Consider the following 20747-nt stretch of genomic DNA (forward strand, 5'->3'; position numbering starts at 1 on the left):
TTAGGGTTTTGCTTGGTGTAGATTCTTTTTTTTTTTTACCTAGCTTTGTTTTTATAACACTCAATGGCTGAAGGAGGAGAAACGGATTCCTGGAGAAGGACATTTCCAGAAAAACTGGTCATCGTATCAAAGGGTCGGCCAACCCCACAGCTAGCAGCCCTAACCCAGCATGGAAAAGGATTTGTATGAACGGTATTTCTGGCTGACAGCGGCGGAGAAGTGTTGCACGTTTTATGGCTAAGAATGCGTTGTAAATATATATAAACAAGCATATTAAAGCTACTGCAGATGTAAAAACAAAAGCAGTTAACTTACCCTGGCTGTTGTTCACTTAAAGACAAAGTTCATCCTCCTTTCTTTGTTAACAAATAGTTTAATCTCACGGTTGTTCAGTACAACCGTGCGTTTTAGTTCAAGTAAGCTATGACAATCAACAATATCGTCCCCATTCACTTAAACTGCAAAAATTCTTAAACTTAACTTAACTTAAACTTAAACTTGTAATTATGAAGGCCTCGGGCCTCTCTTCTAGAGACACTGAGGTAAAATCTGATTGGATAAAAGCAGTGGCGGGCCGTGGATTTTATACCTGGGCCTTCAGTGCTGTTCTCCACTTCTAATAACCTCATTATGACGTCACAGCTACGGGTTATTATTTGTTTCGTGTAAAAGCCGCATATTCACATAACACTGCAACATTTGACAAATGAAATAAAATGTGCAGATACATGAATACGAGCATGACGGGACGCTGCGTCATTAACGGACAATATAGTCCAAATCAATGTAACACAATGACAAACTCACAAGAGCAGTCGCATATATTCATATGACAACAAAGCAACAAATCAATCCAGCAGACCTGCAGCGGATCCACGCATTCCACCACACGAGCACGAGCCATTCAAATACTATTCATAAAAACGCCACGATAGACAAATGAACAGTAGAGGTAAACAAACGATCGTTCACTTACCAAATGCTGTCTATGCTGACAAAGAGTTTAATCCCAGTACATCAGTTCCAGTAAGAAGTCCAACCGGATCCGCCGCTGGTCGGTTGTCCGTGGTCCGCCGCTGTTCGGTTGTCGTCTTTGACCGACTTTCGGTTGTCTTCCGCTGCCGCTTGTCCGTCTTCCGCGGCCGGTCGGTGGTCCGTTTTCCGCCACAGTTCGGTGGTCGTCTTCGGCCGTGGACCAGCGAAGGGCGGGCCGCGGTTGTGAGTTGTAGATCCACTCGAGTCTCTCCAAAAGTACCGACGCTCAGTTAAAATGAAACACATTCCCAGCCATAACATGTGCAACGCTTCTGACGCTGCATAAAAATCCTTTTCCTGGCTGGGTCAGGGCTGCTAGCTGTGGGGTCGTTTCTTACTGTCCAGTTTGTTCAGAAATGTCCTTCTTGAGAAAAGCGTTCCCAGTAACTCCGCCACTAAATCCGTTTCTCCTCCTTCCGCCATTTCATATTAAAAAAACAAAGCTAGGTAAAATGTCTTTCAAATATTTCCACTTGAACTCTGTCTGCTACAAAGCTCTGCTAGCAATCATGTTTCGCGGGCACATAGTCACGTGCCCGCCCACTGACCAATCACAGCACACTCTGCACCTTGCTGGCAGAGAGGCATCTGGACTCTGAGCTGACGTAACTAGGCCTGCAAACTGCTCTGGTGGGGCCATGAATCCCAAACTAAAGATCTGATTGGTCGAATCAATAATATCGTCCCCATTCAATTTAAACTGCACATGGCAGCACTGGGTGAGTCTGCAGGCTGGGGCCTCTCTTCTACCTAGAGACACAGAGGTGAAATCTGATTGGATAAAAGCTCTACTTAAAACAAGCTGCACTGGAAGCAGAGCAACTGAGGAGCACAGTAGCTGTGCAATGAGAAAATAAGATAATGGGAAAAATATTTTTATAAATTATAATACATATAAGAAAAAATTAAATGTATTTAAGAAAAAATATTAAATTATAAAATAGCTATAACTTTGTGATTCTGTTTAGGCCAGCAGAGAAGGCTTTGCAGGCCCTGACGGCCCGCCACTGGATAAAAGCTTACTTAAAATGAGCTGCACTTGGAAGCAGAGCAACTGAAGAAGACAGTAGCTGTGCAAAGAGAAAATACGCTAATGGGAAAAAAAATTATAATACTTGTAGTGTATTTATGAAAAATTAGTAAATTATAAAATAGCTATAACTTTGTGATTCTGTCTCGGCCAGCAGAGAAGGCCTTGCTGGCCCTGACGGCCCACCACTGTTCAAACGTATTGTTCGGCTCCAAAGCCTCGTACCAAACAGTTTAAACTCTGCGAGGACGCCGGCGTCCTTGATCCCCTCCCCTTCCGTTCTTACGGCTTGCTCATGCAAAATACGTCACAAAAAAAGCATTCCAGCATGCACCAAATCCTCATCTTTGCATAGAAAACATAGATTTTCTTTTATTTCTTATGGATTTTTGACAAAAGGAGCCCATTCACACAGTGTCCAAAGTTGCCATGACCGCTGCAAGTTGGGTCTTGCAGCATTTCGACGGCGAAAGATACAGTACAGACCCGAATTTACTAGTAAATGTATTAGCTGATGTTACCATGGAGCTAGCGGCTGTAGAAAATGCTAGTGTTTATACTACAAACCTAATTAATTTCTTAAATAAGCCGTCAACCTACGTGTTCATAATTTTCGCTTTTCTTGTGCGGCTCTTTTCTGATGCTTCATTATGGTGTGTCTGTGTCTAAAAATGACTTTGACGATCACAATGATGCCGGGTTTCAACACTGCACTATGTTAGCATCTGGCTCAGTGTTGTGTGTTCACTGACAGTAATGTATTGAAGCCAGGAGACCGAGCAATCTTTACCTGCCCTGAAACCTTGGATTTGCTCCGTTTTTGTTTGACTGCATTTCATGAGTAACAGCTAGCGATACGTTTAGGCTTGTCAAGCCCTTCGTCTAGAGGAGACTTCAGGCTTTCTAACGATGTATTGCATGTGCAAATTGAGCTTTCCTGGGGGTGTAAACAGTCTCACGTAACGGAGCTACCCACATACTCTGCCGTGCGCTCGGTCGTGGCTATTACGCACAGCAAGTCTGCTACTTACATACCACGTCTTCGACCATATATACTTAGGTTTTGCTATTTGCAATGGCTACAAATAAAAGGGAAATAATATAATAGCAAAATGTAAAGGAAAAAACACCTTCAGTATGTCAGAATATCATTTGGTTATCATGTGTCCATTTGCGTCTCCAAATATCCTTTAGAGCTCCGCCTGGATCTCTTCATGGAAAGGAACACTGTAGAATGGTCATACTTTGTCCAATCTTCTTCAAATTTGAGGCAGGTGTTTACTGATAGTGTAGTTACAGCCCTATATTGCCCTTTACAGATACAGCCAAAGGCAGGATACCTTTTTATTTTAGGCGGACAAAAATCTTCAATTTTTACTGACTTCAAAGGCCCACTGCTACGGCCTTGCTGCTCATACAGGTCTGTAGACCTGTATGACCCACAGGTCTACAGACATTTTCACAAGGAACTTTAGGGGGTTTTCTTTCTGGCAAGACCTCATTGATGCATATAGTCAAAGTGGTTCGGAAGTTACAGCCATTTTAATTTGGGTATGTCATTTTAGGCGTTGTTGCTCCAAAATAGGACGGGGAGTGGAAGAGGTTAATACGAATACGTGTATTATTACATCCCTAGAAACAAATAACCTTAGCTCAGTAGGACAGCACAGAAGGCCCAGGTATAAAATGCATGGCCCGCCACTGATTTAAACTGTATTCAAGGTGTCTGCTGTCGTTCTTTGGTGCGCCCGTCAGGGTAACATTAAGTGTACCAGTATTAATCTAATTAGCAACATGAACTGTAAAGTAATAAACGAACATATCAGTGTGTGATTCCTGGTCTCTCATACTGACAGTTCAGCCAAGGTAGCCTGGTAGCACTAAAGCAGCATAGAATTCCTGAAATTCAGTCATGGCTTTTGGTTTTTTAGTGACACCCCAAGATTTTCAGTGGCACCATCTTTTCACCCCTCTGAAAAATATGCTTGCAAACCAAATGTTAAGATGTGGGACCACTTGAACACTTTTACTGCTTAACTTTTCCCTGCCATTGGTGGGGTCTGTTTTCTCCTCCCAGTAAAGTAAATACATCAATTAATAATACTCTATTTAATTGTATATGTCAGTTTGACCTCTCCAATTTTAAGTTTTAGCTGAAATGTTGCACTTTTGGTTGGGAAAAGGCGCTAAATAGAGGAGGAGAGGGACGACACTGCGTTGCACCGCACACAAGTTTCCATGGCGACGCGGAGAGGAGGGTTGTTACGCCCACCGGAAACGGTCTCTGCAGTGCCAGCAGAAAAATGAAAAGGAGGCGGACCTGCCCTCTCTTTTATTGAGTTTATTTATCTTATATTTTCCTGCACTTATGCCTTTTGAATGCCACAATCGTGCGGAAGCAGCGTGCCGACTCCAGGTGGCATGACTGGAAATGGACTGTGTTCGCCGTCTGACGAAGTAGTGAGCCGACTGTGTTGGAAACATCGCACCGGCCGACATTAGTCTGTGTGGGTGAAGGCAGACCGGTGCTGCCCCCTCTCAATGACCAACCTTCAGTGCTAGCGATCAGAGCTGCGCTGGCGACACCGTGAGCATGGAAGACTACCATGAGTCTACTTAAGTAATATTGCCGCTGAACTCCCAACTACCGTAAAATAACGGTTCCAGCATGCCCGACCGGTGGTGCTCCACGAGGCTCTCAATTGCCTGATATTAACGTTACAGGCCTGCTTTTTCCATCTGTAAATTTATTGGCAGGGGAAAGCAGGCCAGCTAGCACCGCCAGCGTTCGCCTTCTCCGCGCTGCATCTCTGGGCTTTGACGGTGCACATTTGTTCCATGCCCACACCTGTGACACTGTCGTCTTATCAATTCGAGGACTTTTTTTAAACTCCAAAAAGTATTTTATGGGATTCATATCGGCGAAGGAGAAGCAGGCCTAAACCAAAATGGTGAACTGGAGGCGGCTGCTGCGAATGTCCAACCGATCGTTCCTGGCCTTCATCTTCTTCTTCTCCATGTCCACCACTTGTCTCTACTTCATCTATGTGGCTCCTGGAATAGGTTAGTTAACGGAGGTTTACGCTAATCGCCTCACGAGGCGACAGTTAATGGGATTATGTCGGGATTATCATCCGCAGCTCAACACGCTCTGGCCACTGTCACAGTGCATGCTACCGCTAAATACATGAGCTAATAGGCTAACTAGCCCATGGCTGTAAGGTCCACCGGGCCATGGTGTTCAGCTAGCTCGCTAATTTGCGATTTTCTTTTTTTTTAAACAAAATCCGTCTCCCACTGGCAAGTGGATAGAATAATGATCTAGTATTATCTACTGTGTGTCGGATTTCTGGATGAGATAAGCTTTCACTGGCGTTGCACAGCTGATTTGTGAATGAATGAACTGTTAATGTCAGGGATGTAGCCAGGCGACCTCCACACAGCGACACGGCAGGTCGGACAGGTCTATGACTGGGCTTTACTGGTCCGAGTGTGTCAACGTGTGTCCCAGTATTCACCGTCTCCAGGTGTGTCCAGTGTTGTATTTCTATTTAAGACGAGTCAGCGTTTCCCGCATGGGACTGTTTTTACAGGTCTTGCTGGTGAAGATACAATATTATAACTAATATGAGACACTGAACTCTGCTCATCCTGCCTCAGTATGTATTTTTATATATTCAGATTTTTACAACATTTCTTGGTACACTGGTTGTATGTAAGTGAACTCTACAATGTGATATAATTGACAAGACTCTATTCCTGATAGAGCAATATAATCATCCAGTATAGTAATACATTGCAGCCCTGATGTTTGACCAATCGGATAGGTGTCCTGGTCTAGATCCCCAAATGCTCTGCCATAAATACTATTGAGGAATAACTTTCTGCTGGTGTGAATGCGTACATCCTCTTTGTCATGAAAGCGGATGCTGGAGTGGTGGGCTGGCAGGTTCCTGTGTGCTTGTTGTGTATCACTTTTTGTTGATTTGACATTTTACTCGGTTATTTGTCTGTGGCGGTCACATGCTGGAGGGAAGTGTGTGTGTGTGTGTGTGTGTGTTCGTGTGTGGACAGGAATTATATGCTGATGATGCAAGCTTTTACTGGCGATCAGTGGTCATCATGCCTGTGAGGAAAGGCAGATCTGAGAGAATTCACTGAAGACTTCTGTTAGTCGGAGCACCAGCAGTATGATTGTACGGAGATGAGACGGGCCCAACACGTTGCTTAGACTGTACTGGGGTTTTCATTGTCACACATCTGCACTTTGCACGTGGTTTTAATATGGCCGCAGTTCATTACTGTAGCTAGCTAGGTACGGTGTAGGTGATGCATGCAAGCTGTACAGGAAACTCTTTAGCCCGAGCTGTGTGTGAAACAGCAGGTGGTATGAATGGACTCAGGCGTCCTCTCTGAATGCTAGCTTGTTGCAGAACTCCGAATGTGCTGTAGCCTCCAGCATGTGGCTGACTGTTCTACATGGTATATATAAGTAATATACTACGCACTGCTCGCTGTGCTCCTCGCTCCATTCAACATCCTGCCGAGGATTACATTTGAGAACTCAGGACAGTCATTTCATGCTTTGCTTGTTCTGCCTTCCATGTGACTAATTGTGACTTCTCAAGCATGTGTGCCGCTGGGGAGCGGAGAACATATTTATAAGTGTGTTAGCCTGGCAGCACATATAGAGGAGGGAAATATTTATCCTTCTGTTTTTTAAATCCAGAGCCGAGGATGATGCTGTTTTGGTGTCAGGGATTGTTGAAGCAAACCTTTTGACTGTACTCACCAGCTGATTGTCAGGCTGAACAGAGCAGCATCCTCTGCTGCTGGGCCTGTTTTGTTGTGAACCCTGTCACCTGCTCCCCAGCAGAGACTGCCTGGCTGCTCTGTGATAGGACGCTTATCAGCCCCAAACACGCTCCTGTTGACTCGTTCACACTGAAACTGGTGCACTGGCCAATAGGAAGACTGACACTAGGGTTATGACGATGTACACTGTGGAAGGGTGTAAAGTGTTACCCTCCAGAGATACGCTCTGTACCGTGGTAGCTATCCCCTTAAACTCTGTGGGTGTGTTGGACTAATGTAGTGACAAATCAATGAGCAGGGCAGCTACATGTCATTACTCTGATAGTGTATTTGTCCTATATATTTAGTTTGCTCTATTTGCCAAAGCTATACTAATAATGATAATTTGATGCGTCATCGGAAAATGTGGCCATATTATATCCTCTTGACTTTGGCAAAGGCATCGGCTGTTTGTGATGGCTTTGAACATTGGCGATCAGCACAACCTTAATGCATAGCCTGTGACATGAAACTTTCTTTTACTAGTCAGGAAGTGTCATCCTGTTCAAACTCCCAAACACTAGTTGAAAATGGTTTCTATGGTGAAGCTTTGCTTTAAGAAGCTCTTGTATCCTCATGAACTAGGGAGGATGTGTTTGGTGGGACAGAGAACCAATAAAAGCTGAATCTATCAACCCTGCAGTCTGATTACAAGTAGCTTTTTTTAGGGTGTCATCTACACACACAAATCTGTTCTTGAGTGGCACATAGAAGCTTTTAATGCCTTCTGTTCTTCTCTTCACTCATTTACAGAGAGCTAAACAATGTGTTTCGTTGTTATGACCCCTGATAGTGGAACATCACTTGTAAGAGAAATGTTTTTGTTGTCCATCTGTGTATTTCATGTCGACTAACCCTTACAGCAGTTGGATGGTGTTGGTTCTGCTCATGATCTAACCTCTAAGATGCAGCTACTCATGAGGAGGCGATATTGAGGTGATACGAGTGATTTACAGCAAGTTTGTGCAATTAGGGGTTTGGTTGATCTGACTCAGTTTGGTTTATGGGGCTCAGAGGAATGATACGATCACACTCTGGGAGGGATTTGGGTTTTGAGAAGCATCATGAATACGTTCACTCTGTTGTCGCTTTGTTGCTGGTTGGTGTAGTTTCACACATTTGAATCACTGGTTAACCTGTGAGTGTGTTTCCCACAGCAGACCTTTTGACTTGTCATTGTAGGAGAATAATGGGTTATGATTTTCAAATAGTCATTATAAAAATCTAGTAGTTTGTTTTAGTTAAGTTCACACCAGGGTTTGATTGACAGCTATCACACCTGCTCACATGAACCATACTATCCTGAGTTTATCTGAACCAAACGGCATCGGCGTTAAAGCCTAGATCTTAGACCACTGCATTCTTCCCATCATTTTTACTTTGACTTTTTGAAAGTATGCTCCATGAATAAACAAAATCATCTTGTAGACAAAACATTGTGACGGGCCTTTTGAGAAAATAACGATGCAAACAGAACGGACATAGTGAAGAAACTTAAATTGTTAGTTGATCAGAATTCCTTGACTCAGTGTATCTTTAAATTCCAGTAAATGTGTAGGGTAAAAAACTAGAAAAGAGATTGTGGTGCTGCTCTGAGTCCTGAACAAGTCCAGTAGATGTTCTCTAGACAACTGAGGAGATAGTTACTGTCACACAGTTACAATATGTCATGCTTAGAAGTCAGTGCACCTGTCACTTTCAACAGCTTTGAACTTCTAATATTTATTTAACTGTTGATTCATGTTGAATGACATTCAGTATTTCTAGCTGCAGATGAATTAGTTGTTGTGACTGAAACAATAACCTGTACATACACACACAGAGAACTTAGTTCTGTCCCCACAGATTTGGGTTTCATCCATGAAATGTAGGTATAAGAGAGTTCTAGTACATAAAACGATAAGTCATGTTGTACAATAAGTGAGGCCATGTACAGCAGTGTCTACGGTGCTACGCTAAGCTAATGTACTGGAGTGTATTTAATGCGATAAGTCAAACCAATGCCCGACTTCTTTTCCCTGTCTTTCTGTCAGCAAACACGTACTTCTTCATGGTGCAGGCTCAGGGCATCATGTTGAGGGACAATGTGAGGACCATCGGCCAGATGATTCGATTGTACACCAACAAGAACAGTACGCTCAACGGGACGGGTAAGTCACACACAATCACTTCTTACTATAGGGGGGTTGGGTTAAATAAGAGTGACCCTGGGTAGTCCACTACTACAATTCCATCTAAAGAGTCGGATTTGACGAAGAAATGTGTTCATTAAACAATGGATGATTGCATTCTGGCTATCCAGGGGTGCTGAATGTCTGATTCTCCATAGAACTGCCTGCTTTCTCCCAATAAATCATGATACGTTGCCTATCTTGGTATAAATATTTCCTTAGAGTGCATGAATAAATCACCATGTAGACTATGTTGCGCTATGACGGCCCCAGAAAGGCTAAATAACAACAGAAAAGCTACAGTTTCAAAATCAAAGACTACATTTATCAATCGGAGTGCTGAATATGTTTTGAATTTATGAATGAATCTGTCAAAATCAGCAGCGGGAGGTGCATAGAAACAGCTGTTTTGAGGCTTGCAGGGCTCTTGCTGTCTCTTTCTCTCTCTCTCTGTCTGTGTATTACTAAAATGGAAGTAATGGAATTATGCCTGAAAGTTATATTTACAACTACAAAAAGCCGGTTATCCTCCTTTGATTTAGTACTACATTAAGTGCCTCATCTACAAAACACCCTCAACACAACAAAGAGCTGTCCTCAAACAACACATGATACTCACATGTATCTCAGGCAGTAATGTTGTTCTTCTTCAGTTTCTCTATAAACAACATCAAGGTAAAACACAGGGGGATCAATTATTTATGTCAAAAGAAGCATAATTTCACGATTTGTTGACAATAGGCAAGACTTGACCAATCAGTTCGAGGGTAGATGGAAGAATCTCAATACTGTGAACCACTAGCTGACCAGTAGTGTTTGTGATACTGTAGGTCAGGGGTGTCAAACTCATCTTCACTCTGGGCCATATCAGCATCACGGTTGCCCTCAAAGGGCCGGTTGTAAATGTCAGACTGTAAATGTAACTACTCCTAACGTATTGGTAAATAACTGTCTCTGCATTTGATTGTTTATTCAAGTGTTAAAATATTGTACATGCAATTATATAAATGTTCAAATCTATTTAAGCACATTTCTGTTATAACTTAAATCCTTTTAACTTAGGGTTAAGAAACCCACATTACTCTATCAAACTTTTAAAGAAAATAGCAAAGACAAATATCAAACACAAGTTATTACAATAACTTTGTTCAATGCTTAAAATCCTTTCAAGGGTGCGTCAATCCCACGTGAAGTATTTCATGTGTTGTAAAGCCACGTTTAAAGTAGTCTTCAATGTACTCACAATACATGTATATGTTAAATGTTGAGTAACCAGCCAAAGAGCTGCTTTTATGACTGTTGTTTAAGTATCTCATAATTTTGACTTTCTATCTCATAATTTTGACTATGGGGATATTTTTATTATCAAGTCTAACTTTTTTTAAAGGCCTTGAGTTTGACACCCCTGCTGTAGGTAGGACAGAACTCCTGTATATCCTCTGGAAAAAAGAAAATAACTTCTATTGCAATAAACACTATATGATGGGACCAGATTAATAGATGGTGTAATAAAGCGGCTGCATGTAACTTACTAGCTTTAGTGTGACGTGTGGAGAGGAGCAGAGTCTCAGCAGCAGAGAAGGAGGTGACTGGTGAGGACAAGCTGTGGTTGGGTTCATTTGACGGCCTTGCTGTCGTGTAGCTGATCCTGCTAAATGAACCAGTAATAATAGCTAAAAGATAAATGAAGCCCAGTAAAATGTACACAGTGTAGATGTATGAAGTAGTATCAAATGGAAATATTTAAGTACAAGTAGACTACGTCAAATCTGTACCTTTCACCTCTAAATTATGTGATTGTGTGCTAAAACTCCATGACAATGTGGGTAATATTCCCAACATCTACAGAGAAGTATTTTGGAAGTGAGGTAATCGTGCTGCAGTATCAGTTTACAGTCACTTAGAGAAAACTCTGATAGAAGTAAATAGACATGTGGTTATAATGACCAACAACGTTGAGCTCTATCATTGGATGTAGATGGTGTGGTTTGAAGTATTCTAACTGACGTTGGTGCTTTTTGCTGCAGACTATCCTGACGGCAGTAACTCCAGTGAATACCTGGTGCAGCCAACCACGTACCTCCCTGAGAACTTCACCTATGCCCAGAACCTGGCCTGCCCACAGCGATTACCTTCTATGAGTGAGTAGGGAGACAAAGTGTTGTCTCAGAGGGTCCATTCACATATTCACACGGCAGGCCATTTAGCTCTTATGTGATGCTCAGGGTGGGAAGGAAACTCCCGGATACTAGTTTGGCTGCTTAAAAGTAAAGATGCACCAATTGCTAATGTGTTGTCCAATTCAGATTTTTCTTTTTTTTAAGTCTGACCTGCTGATTCAGATTTGTTGTGCGAAGTGCAGACACTTGCAGAAGCAAGTAATGTTGATGTATCAGTGGAATAATCTCTCCCTTGCCAAACACTCTCCACAGAGGGCCTTATGGAAGTGAACATGACCGAGATCCCTATGGAGGAGATAGAACTGAAGTTCTCCAAGTTTTTTGACATTGACTTTGGAGGCCATTGGAAACCAAAGGACTGCAGACCTCGTTGGAAGGTGGGTTCATGCAGACTGCTCATTTTTTATCCTGTAAACAAAAATACAGTCCTATCTAATGTATATCAAGTATTATGTCAGTTATGCAGAATACATTCTTCTGAAAAAAACAAACCTAGAAACCAGATGGATCTAACTCATGTTGGTCCTATAGGTGGCCATCCTGATTCCATTTAGAAACCGCCATGAACATCTGCCCATCCTCTTCCAACACCTTATCCCCATGCTGCAGAGACAGCGGCTGCAGTTTGCCTTCTACGTCATCGAACAGGTACTGTGTGTGTGTGTGTGTCTGTGTATGTTGTATGTATTTTTGCAATCTACTAGAGATCTGAATCTTCACTGGACTCACGATTCCATTATGATTCACTGTCAATGAACAATACCATGGTTGATTTTCTGCCTGCATGCATGTTTTTTTCAGCCTAACATTGTTGAAGTGTGTGTGTGTGTGTGTGTGTGTGTGTGTGTGTGTGTGTGTGTGTGTGTGTGTGTGTGTGTGTGTGTGTGTGTGTGTGTGTGTGTGTGTGTGTGTGTGTGTGTGTGTGTGTGTGTGTGTGTGTGTGTGTGTGTGTGTGTGTGTGTGTGTGTGTGTGTGGAGGTAGGTGTGTGTGTGTGTGGAGGTAGGTGTGTGGAGGTAGGTGTGTGGAGGTAGGTGTGTGTGTGTGTGTGTGTCAGGGAAACACCAACATAGACAAGAGAAAGTAGCGTGGCAGTAAATGAGAGAAAAACAGTGAGGTCTGTGAAATGAAACCAAACTCCCAATTATGTTCCGTCGATGCAGAATTGTCCACATCAAGAAGTTTCCTCACTTCTACCATATACAAGTCTAACATTTAGCTGAATGAAACTGTTCTCAGGCTGTGGATTGTGAAGGAGCTCACTGACATTGCACACAAATACATTACCTCCAAGTACCAGGCTCATTGACCCATCATGTGTGTGTTTAGAGTGGGAGCCAGCCCTTCAACAGAGCCATGCTGTTCAACGTGGGGTTCCTGGAGGCCATGAAGGACTTGGACTGGGACTGTTTGGTCTTCCATGACGTGGACCACATCCCTGAAAACGACCGAAACTACTACGGCTGTGGTCAGATGCCACGCCACTTCGCTGCCAAGCTGGACAAATACATGTACATGTGAGTGTGTCATCAGCGTTGAGAATGTGTAGACTATAAATGAACTGTATGTGAAACAAGTACAGATATTCTTCTACAGTGTTGACAAACAGACATGAGAGTTGTGGTGAATGACCCAGATCACTTAGATCTATGTTATGTCTATATATATATATATTAGTGGTATCATGGATCGATCCGTGATCGGTTCGGATCACCCCTCACCCCACCCATCACCCCTCACGGTTCGGATCACTTGTGAACCGCAGATCAATTGAGTATTTTTTTTTTTTTTTACAGTATAATCATCATAGTGTGTAATAAAGGTTTACTGCTGCTGTTCCTTTTGAAATAAGTCCCCGAATATCAGATATAAATCAGTAGTGTGTTTATGTGAACAGAGCGTGTTAAAAGCTAACTGTGAAAGTAATGGCGAACAGAGGAGCTGGAGAAGCCCCCGGCGTCATTTAAGTCGCAAGTTTGGGAGCATTTTGTCTTCCCTATAACTTATAAGGGTGGTGGACAAAACCGTTACAGTATGTAGCCGTTGTTTAAAGAGAAAGATATACGACAATCGCAATACATCGGACATGTCCACACATATGAAGCGCCAACATCCGAGTCTGTCAGCGATGGGGGCCAAAGCACAACAACAACGTATCATCGTGGCATTTAAGAAACCGTTTGTGGCAGAATCAGACTGGGCTAAAGCTATTATAACATCTATTGGGGTCTTTATTGCAGCAGACATGAGGCCATTCTCCGTTGTGGAAAACAAAGGATTTAAAAATCTGGCTAAAGTGCTTCCCAAGTGTCTTAATTGTCATTTCCTCGCTCCTCTCTTCTCGCATGGTTTCCTCCATGCATCCCTGGTGGGAGGGACTAAGACACAAGGAAAGGACCCAAGTGAGGGAAACGGAGATGCAATTAAGAGACTTGGGATGTACCCATAGTCTGGTGCTGTAGACACGCCCCCTCTGTGAGAGTCACACAGACACAGACCTGGTGCAGGTGCTGACAGAAGCAGTAGAGTGGAAGCTAGACAGGCCCAATAGCAATATCCCAGTCACCACAGACAATGTAGATATTCTCATCTTTTTGAAAAAAAAAATGTTAAGTTGTAGACCATTTTACAGTAATCGTAAACAATATTGTGTATTTGAATGACATAACCTGACAGGAAGAAAACATAGACCCACGTTGTTGCCGAGCAGTTCAGTTCAGTGTAAGCAGTGTAAGCGGGCTGTTTCTTTCTTCCAATATTGGTCAAAGGACAAGAGTATCAACATACCTCATGTTGCACTTAAACTTAACAGAAATTAGTATTCTTGAATGTTTTATTTTTATTTGTTATTTATATCATTTTGTTTCAAATTGGACATCTTCAATATTTTTGTTTTTATGTAAGACTATAGCCCAAAGTTCTTTGCTTTAAGTGTTCTTGAAGTTCTTTAATTAATAAATAGAAAGCAGTTATATTTGTCTCCTCCCCTTTCTTTGCTGATCTGAAAAATGATCCGAACCGTGACTCAAGAACCGTGATCCGAACCGAACCGTGAGATTTGTGATCTGTTGCACCCCTAATAAATATATATATATGATCCATTTTTGTGTTGTTTCCAGTCTTCCATACAGCGAGTTCTTTGGTGGTGTGAGCGGACTCACTGTGGAGCAGTTCCGCAAGATCAATGGCTTTCCTAATGCATTCTGGGGCTGGGGAGGAGAGGATGATGACTTGTGGAACAGGTGAGTGTACTGAAGAGAAAGTAACCAGAACTCTTCATTGAGTCACTCAGTTGGTTGTGTTGTAGTTTGGGAAGCAATTGAGGAAGGAGGGGTTTCACATACAGCTCTGCAGACAACAGCAGCTTTGTCTCCTCTTGATGGTCAACAAGTGACCTGACAATGGGCTTGAAGCATGTTGTCCTCAGACAGAAATGTATCATTATTAAAGTATTAGACTATTATTGTTATTACTGAAAGATTATGGTGGCCATGGCCAGGAGGATGAACAAAGACCAAGCTGAGCTTTTTGAAGATTAAAGGCAAACTGTTTTTCCCATCGTGTGTGTTTCCAGGTGTTGTGGTGAACTACTGCATATGTGGGGAGAAAAGTCATATAAAGGGCGATGTGAAGCCTGATAAATGTCCCAGAGTGATGTCACTTGAGTCTGAACACTACAAGATTTAAAAGTAATACATTCTGAAGGTGGGGAGCTCACTAGAGATGATTCTAAGATCCATCGTGATGCAGAAGATTGTGCATTGATGGACTTACAGTACATAATAGTATAAGTAGTCTTTACTGTGTCTGCTGCTGTTTACCTTCTGACGCACTAGTTTCTCTCTGTCTGTTTCACATTCCAGTCCTACATTACATTACAGTCATTTAGCAGACGCTTTTATCCAAAGCGACTTACAAAAAGTGTAGTCAACATCGGTATTCAAGAGAACTACTAGTCACCAGAAGTCATAAGTGCATATCCTTTGCTAAACTAGTATCTAAGAGCATAAACAAGGGCAAACGTACAGTGCAGAAACAAACATACAATAAGTGCAACGAGCTAACACGCAATACAATAAGTGCAACGAACTAATACGATTACAATAAGTGCAACAAACTAATAAGATTACAATAAGTGCAATAAGCTAATACAAATAAAATAAGTGCAATAAGCTAATACGAATAAAATAAGTGCTAAGTGGAAGGCTCAGGGTAGGCCTTCTTGAAGAGGTGAGTTTTCAGCCTGCGCCGAAAGATGGGCAGTGACTCTGCTATCCTGACGTCAGTGGGAAGTTCATTCCACCATTGTGGCACCAGGCGAGCTGCAGCTTTCTGGACAAGCTCCAGCGGTCTGATGGCCGACGCCGTGGCTCCGGCAAGTAGAGAGTTGCAGTAGTCCAGGCGGGAGATGACAAGAGCCTGGATGAGCACCTGCGCCGTCTCCTCAGTGAGGAAGGACAGTAATCTACTAATTGCTCATTGTCTGCCAGGAGTGCAAGTTCCTCCCCCTGCAATCAGCAGAGCTATTCAGCAGGAGTGACTAAATCACACCTCCTCAGACAGGCAGAAACTCACAGTCCAATCACAACTGAGGCAGGCCTAAGTACAGCTCTAAAGACAACTAAATTAAAGCAAAAATAAATTACCTATCAGATTCTGGGTGAGTCAGAAGTTCAGTTGTTGCTCCAAAAGATGAATACAGTCTGGTCAACATGGTCCTAGGCGTGTACTGCTGAGTCTGTGGAGCAGACTTTTAACGATGGAAGTTTCTAACCAGTGTCGAGACACACAACATGTTGTATTCTGTTTCTGAATGTAGTACACCAGCAGACTATTCACTGTGGTGTCCATGGTAACCTACTGAAGGTATCTGCACAATAGTATTAGACCCCTCCCCCCACCCCCCACCCCGACCTCTAGTGTTTACAAGTGACTCTATTGTTTTCACCGCTGTAGATATAGTAAGCAGACAATAGCTGTGTGTCCATCAACGTATTCTTATGCACATTTTGAAGTAGAAAAGCCATGTGGAAACATTTGATATAAACTTCCTAAATTGCACAAAAAGGTTTTTGCTTGAAGTGGTTTTGCCTTTGTCAAATAAGGGTTGTTGCACTAAATGTATTATGGAAACACCTTTTGTCAAATATATACACACGTGCTTCCATACAGTGAGCAACATGACCAACACATGAAAGAAGAATTACAACTTGAGCAGTTAAAACTCATATCTGAAGACCTCTCCATTTTTCTCTCGTAGACGGTCAGGGGACCAAAGAGACGTGTTTTGTTTCTGGTTCATAACCTCTACCTCTTTTACTCTGTTTACTGGTGGATTACAGTCTTATGTAGCCTAAAGAGTCAACTCCTCTTTTGTGCCAGATTTGAAGTTTGCTAAAAATTCACTTTACAGTTGATGAAAAATGGCGAATGAATCCTAGATGTTTGTTTCTTTTGTCTCAGTAAAATAAATGTAGATGAGTTGGTTTCTGGCTGGTCCTGGCTTCCTTGTTGTAGTTTGTTCCTGGTTCATCGTGATAGCAACATGGCTACTAAAGCACAACAACTGTAAGAATCCCAGTTTGAACTAGAAATCTGGATCTCGGTGTCATGATGAATGCTGGGTAAAACTAGTAAAAAATAGAACCTTCATGGTCCCGAGAGATCGCGACCCAGTGGCATTAAGAATTATATTGTGAAAGTGAGACTTGTATGGAACCAATCTAAACGCAGATGGTGTCTTTTCTCTATTTCACGTCAATCAAGTGTCTAAGTATCCCTCCTAGGTTTTAGCTGAGATTTTAACTGGCAGTAAAACAGTTTGCTTTCTGAATGTTGAAGTTGTCGGCTCCGACAGAATGGTCGCTGTGTCACAGCTGAAGTTCTGCGTTTCTGAGGCGAGAGCTCATGTTCTGCCTAAAAAATGATTCTGTTTTTGTCAAAGGATCTTTTAAAAAACCTTTACCTCAGTATGTGTTCCCAAAATGTTCTTGTGCCTGACCCCCCTCTCCTGCAGAGATATCAGCACCGCTGTGAGGGGTTCCCTACAGTTTGTTAGGAAAGGTGATCAAGTGCTTGACTTGATCCTCCTCTGACACTCTTGATAAATACTTGCACCAACATTTTGAGGTTCATCTTCTCCCCACATTTAGTATCAGTTCAGTGATTTAGTACTACTAGTACTAGTCTGGTATTTGGTACTGCCGAAGTGGTCCATGACTTTAAGAACTACCTGCAAGTAGATCTTCATCATGCTTCCATCAGCAGATTGTTTGTAGACAAACTGAACCACAATGGGTTGACTCATACTGGTCCTGTGCTGGTTCTCCTCAGGGTTCACTATGCTGGTCTGAATGTCACGCGACCAGAAGGAGAGATCAGCAAGTACAAGTCCATTCCTCACCACCACAGAGGAGAGGTGCAGTTCCTCGGGAGGTAAGACCGCTTTTTTGTCTCCGATCTTCAACGAGGACTTTCATTTGAACTACTAGTGCACTGGTCGCTTGTTTACGCCTGGGGAGGGAAGATGTTTGGTTGTAATGTTAATATATCCAGCAGCAACAGTGAACCGCTACAGACCACATGATGGACTCATTCCACAGAGCCCTGAGGGCCCGCCCCCACCTTTTAAATGGAGCGCTATTTGGGTCTTCATTCAAATTAATACTGAACTGAGTGTCGCGTGTCCAAACTACACCAACTTCTTTTCATCTAACTTCACTAGATACTGGCTCCAGTGCTTGTCCTTGTTTGTTGTTTTTCTCAAAAAGTATTGTTACTTCTTTCAGTGAATAAATGGAACTTACTTTAGATTCACAGGAGTGTAGCATATATGTGATTTGTCCTTAGAGTAGGCTGGTGATATTTCTTCTTTTGGTCATGAAATCAATGAAAAGTCCGATCAATACCACAGCCTGACATCTCTTCCTCCTCTGTGCCATAGAGCTCCATTCATATTTAGTGTGGCCTAACATCTAGAGATGCACTGATACTGACTCAAATAGCTGGATCAGTGAATAGGCCCATCTGTAATCGCATACTATTTTATTATTTTCTTTTTTAATTTTCTTTTACTATCATAATAAATAACAAGTATGTACATTTCTATCTACATATTTATTTGTTACATTTTATTTTACAAAGTTAGGAAAGTCATGTTTGAGTCGAGCCTGATCTCTTCCACACAGTGAGACATCAAACTGGTGTCTGACTTGCCACCACAAATATGTGCTAGAACACCTAATGTGTATTAATCCACTGATGAAAATAGTCCCCATTGAGCCATTTAGTTTTTAATCAAACTTGTTTGTGAGCTCCAAGCCCATTGGTTACGCCTGAAAACACAGTGTCCGTCCTGTAGGACAGTAGGGGCGGGGCATACGGAGTGGACACCATTGATCTGAGTGTGTGACTGTGTCTGCAGGTATAAACTGCTGAGGTACTCCAAAGAGCGGCAACACTTGGACGGCCTCAACAACCTCCATTACAGCCCCCACACGTCCCTCAGCAGCCTCTATAAAAACATCACGGTGGACCTGAGCCCCGAGCTCGCCCCCATCGCAGACTACTGAACTGCCCCTCCTCCATGCTCCCGGTGGACGAGAGGAGAGGGTGGGGTGAAGAGGTGCACCACCAAATGCTGCCAAGAAACCTTAGAGAGAGGAAAAAGAGGCGGTGGCGTGTGCGTGTGCGTGTGCGCGTGTGTGTGTGAGTGATGTCTTTTTGTCCGTGCCGGCTTAACTACTACAAGTTGACATGAGTTGGTTGAGGTTGGAGGGAGCAGCAGCGTCTCAGCTCTGATGTTTGCTGCTAAGCCTTAACGTGGCAGAACCACAGCTCCCTCTGCTCGGCGCCGCACCGCTTCACTTCTGATGTATCACCGTCACCTTACAAGCCAACAGACTTTCTACTATCGTTTGTTTTATACATATCATTTTGTTAGGCCACAGTATTCCTTTTTTTTTTTAACAGGAGGGATCTGAGCGAGGGTGACGTTAATGTTTGTGATGTACATTTATCGGGGTTTTTTCATTCTTTTTTGATACGTGGTATTTATTTTCTCTTGATTCGGGATGTTCGAAGGAGCACTCCTGTCCATGTCACTCAAGTGTTCGCTGCTTGTTTTTCGCTGCACTGCTGCTGAATCCGCATGAACGTGTATGTAAATATCGGCCTCGTAAAAGCTCGAACACAGAACACAAATATGTAAATATGGGCCTTTAAATGCTCGGGCGTATTACAGTGATATTCCAGTGGGTTTGAATTTTATTTTGGCAGCTACCTTTGTTCTAAGGATTTAATAAGAGTGAGTGGTTTCTTCCTAACAGGAAGATCTTCTAACAATATAGGATGTTTGGCTTAAAACAACAGAAATATCCAAATCTTAAGATTTGACATTATCTTTTGCATGCCTTAATTTATTTTTGTTTACCAGATTTAGTTATTTTCAAACATAAATTATTTCATCAGTTAGAGATGTGTATATTCTTCATGTTGCCTTTGTTGTGCTTTTTTTCTTCTTCTTTTGAGGTGCACTGTGTGAAAAGAGTAGCGCTGCTCCTCAGGATGAGGGAGGCGTGGCCAACGCTCGAGAGTATGTTTTCTTTTTGTCTCGGATGTGTTTTTACTTTTAGATATTTTTTATTCTGATGATTTAGTGCTGGATTATGTGATAAAGCTGTTCATTGTACTGTACCATGCGCTGAAGCATGGGGTTGGGCTGGATGCTGTGTGTCTGGACTGTAGAGTTATTATTTTCAGAAGGGCCAGAATGAGAGAACGGCTGTTCTTGAATGGCACACGCTGTGAAAAGTTTAATTTTCTTCACGCTTTGAGCACTATAAAGATAGAGAGAGATGTGTAGGCAGATTATTTTTCACCAGATGTTCTGGTGTTCACTGTTACCACCTCTAGCTTTTCAATTCGACAATGAGTAGTTGTGTCGACACTGTCCTGAGATGTTGGAGTCACAACCAGACCGTATCTTCTGTCACACTGTTTCATCCTGTTGCTTGCTCCATTAGAGGCCCCTATACACTGTGCCAAGCTGTGGTCCTTCATTTCACTGTGAGGCGTTGGTGACCAAAGACATGGAAGAACCTCAGAGCTACAGGGTCTCCGTGTGACTGCTGCAGGGACCCGTGTCTACACTGACAGATACGTACCTACAGGCACCACGTTAGCTGTGTGCTGTGGAGAGTTATGCTGTCATGAGTGTCTTTTTTTAAGGCTCCATGAGGTCCATTCATTAGCTGTTCTGGAACTTTTGATCATATCACATGGTCTTCATCAACAGATGGAGTTTGCCCTGTTGCTGTGGAGTTATAGATGGGATAGATGGCAGATCTAAAACCAAGCAAAACCTGGCTGCTGATGAAGATCATGTGAAATGATTGAAAGCTCTAGAGTAGCTACTAAATGGTCCTTCTTGTGAGATGGGTTTTGGTTAGGTCTGAACTGTATTGCTAAACATACATTTT

The 20747-nt window shown here is 42.6% G+C and overlaps 1 protein-coding gene across 1 annotated transcript; it reads left to right on the forward strand.

The window, feature by feature from the left end:
- The first annotated feature begins 4369 nt into the window (after window positions 1-4369).
- b4galt6 (UDP-Gal:betaGlcNAc beta 1,4- galactosyltransferase, polypeptide 6) lies at window positions 4370-19857 on the forward strand. The gene is made up of 9 exons (XM_079157588.1): window positions 4370-5128; window positions 8953-9069; window positions 11118-11231; window positions 11523-11647; window positions 11802-11918; window positions 12598-12785; window positions 14388-14510; window positions 17602-17703; window positions 18692-19857. Exons 1-9 carry the CDS (start codon window positions 5014-5016, stop codon window positions 18837-18839), a joined length of 1149 nt encoding a protein of 382 aa, XP_079013714.1. The 5' UTR covers window positions 4370-5013; the 3' UTR covers window positions 18840-19857.
- The last annotated feature ends 890 nt before the right edge of the window (window positions 19858-20747 follow it).

Source organism: Pholis gunnellus, assembly GCF_910591455.1.
Source record: "Pholis gunnellus genome assembly, chromosome: 4".
In the NCBI taxonomy this organism is placed as follows: domain Eukaryota; kingdom Metazoa; phylum Chordata; class Actinopteri; order Perciformes; family Pholidae; genus Pholis; species Pholis gunnellus.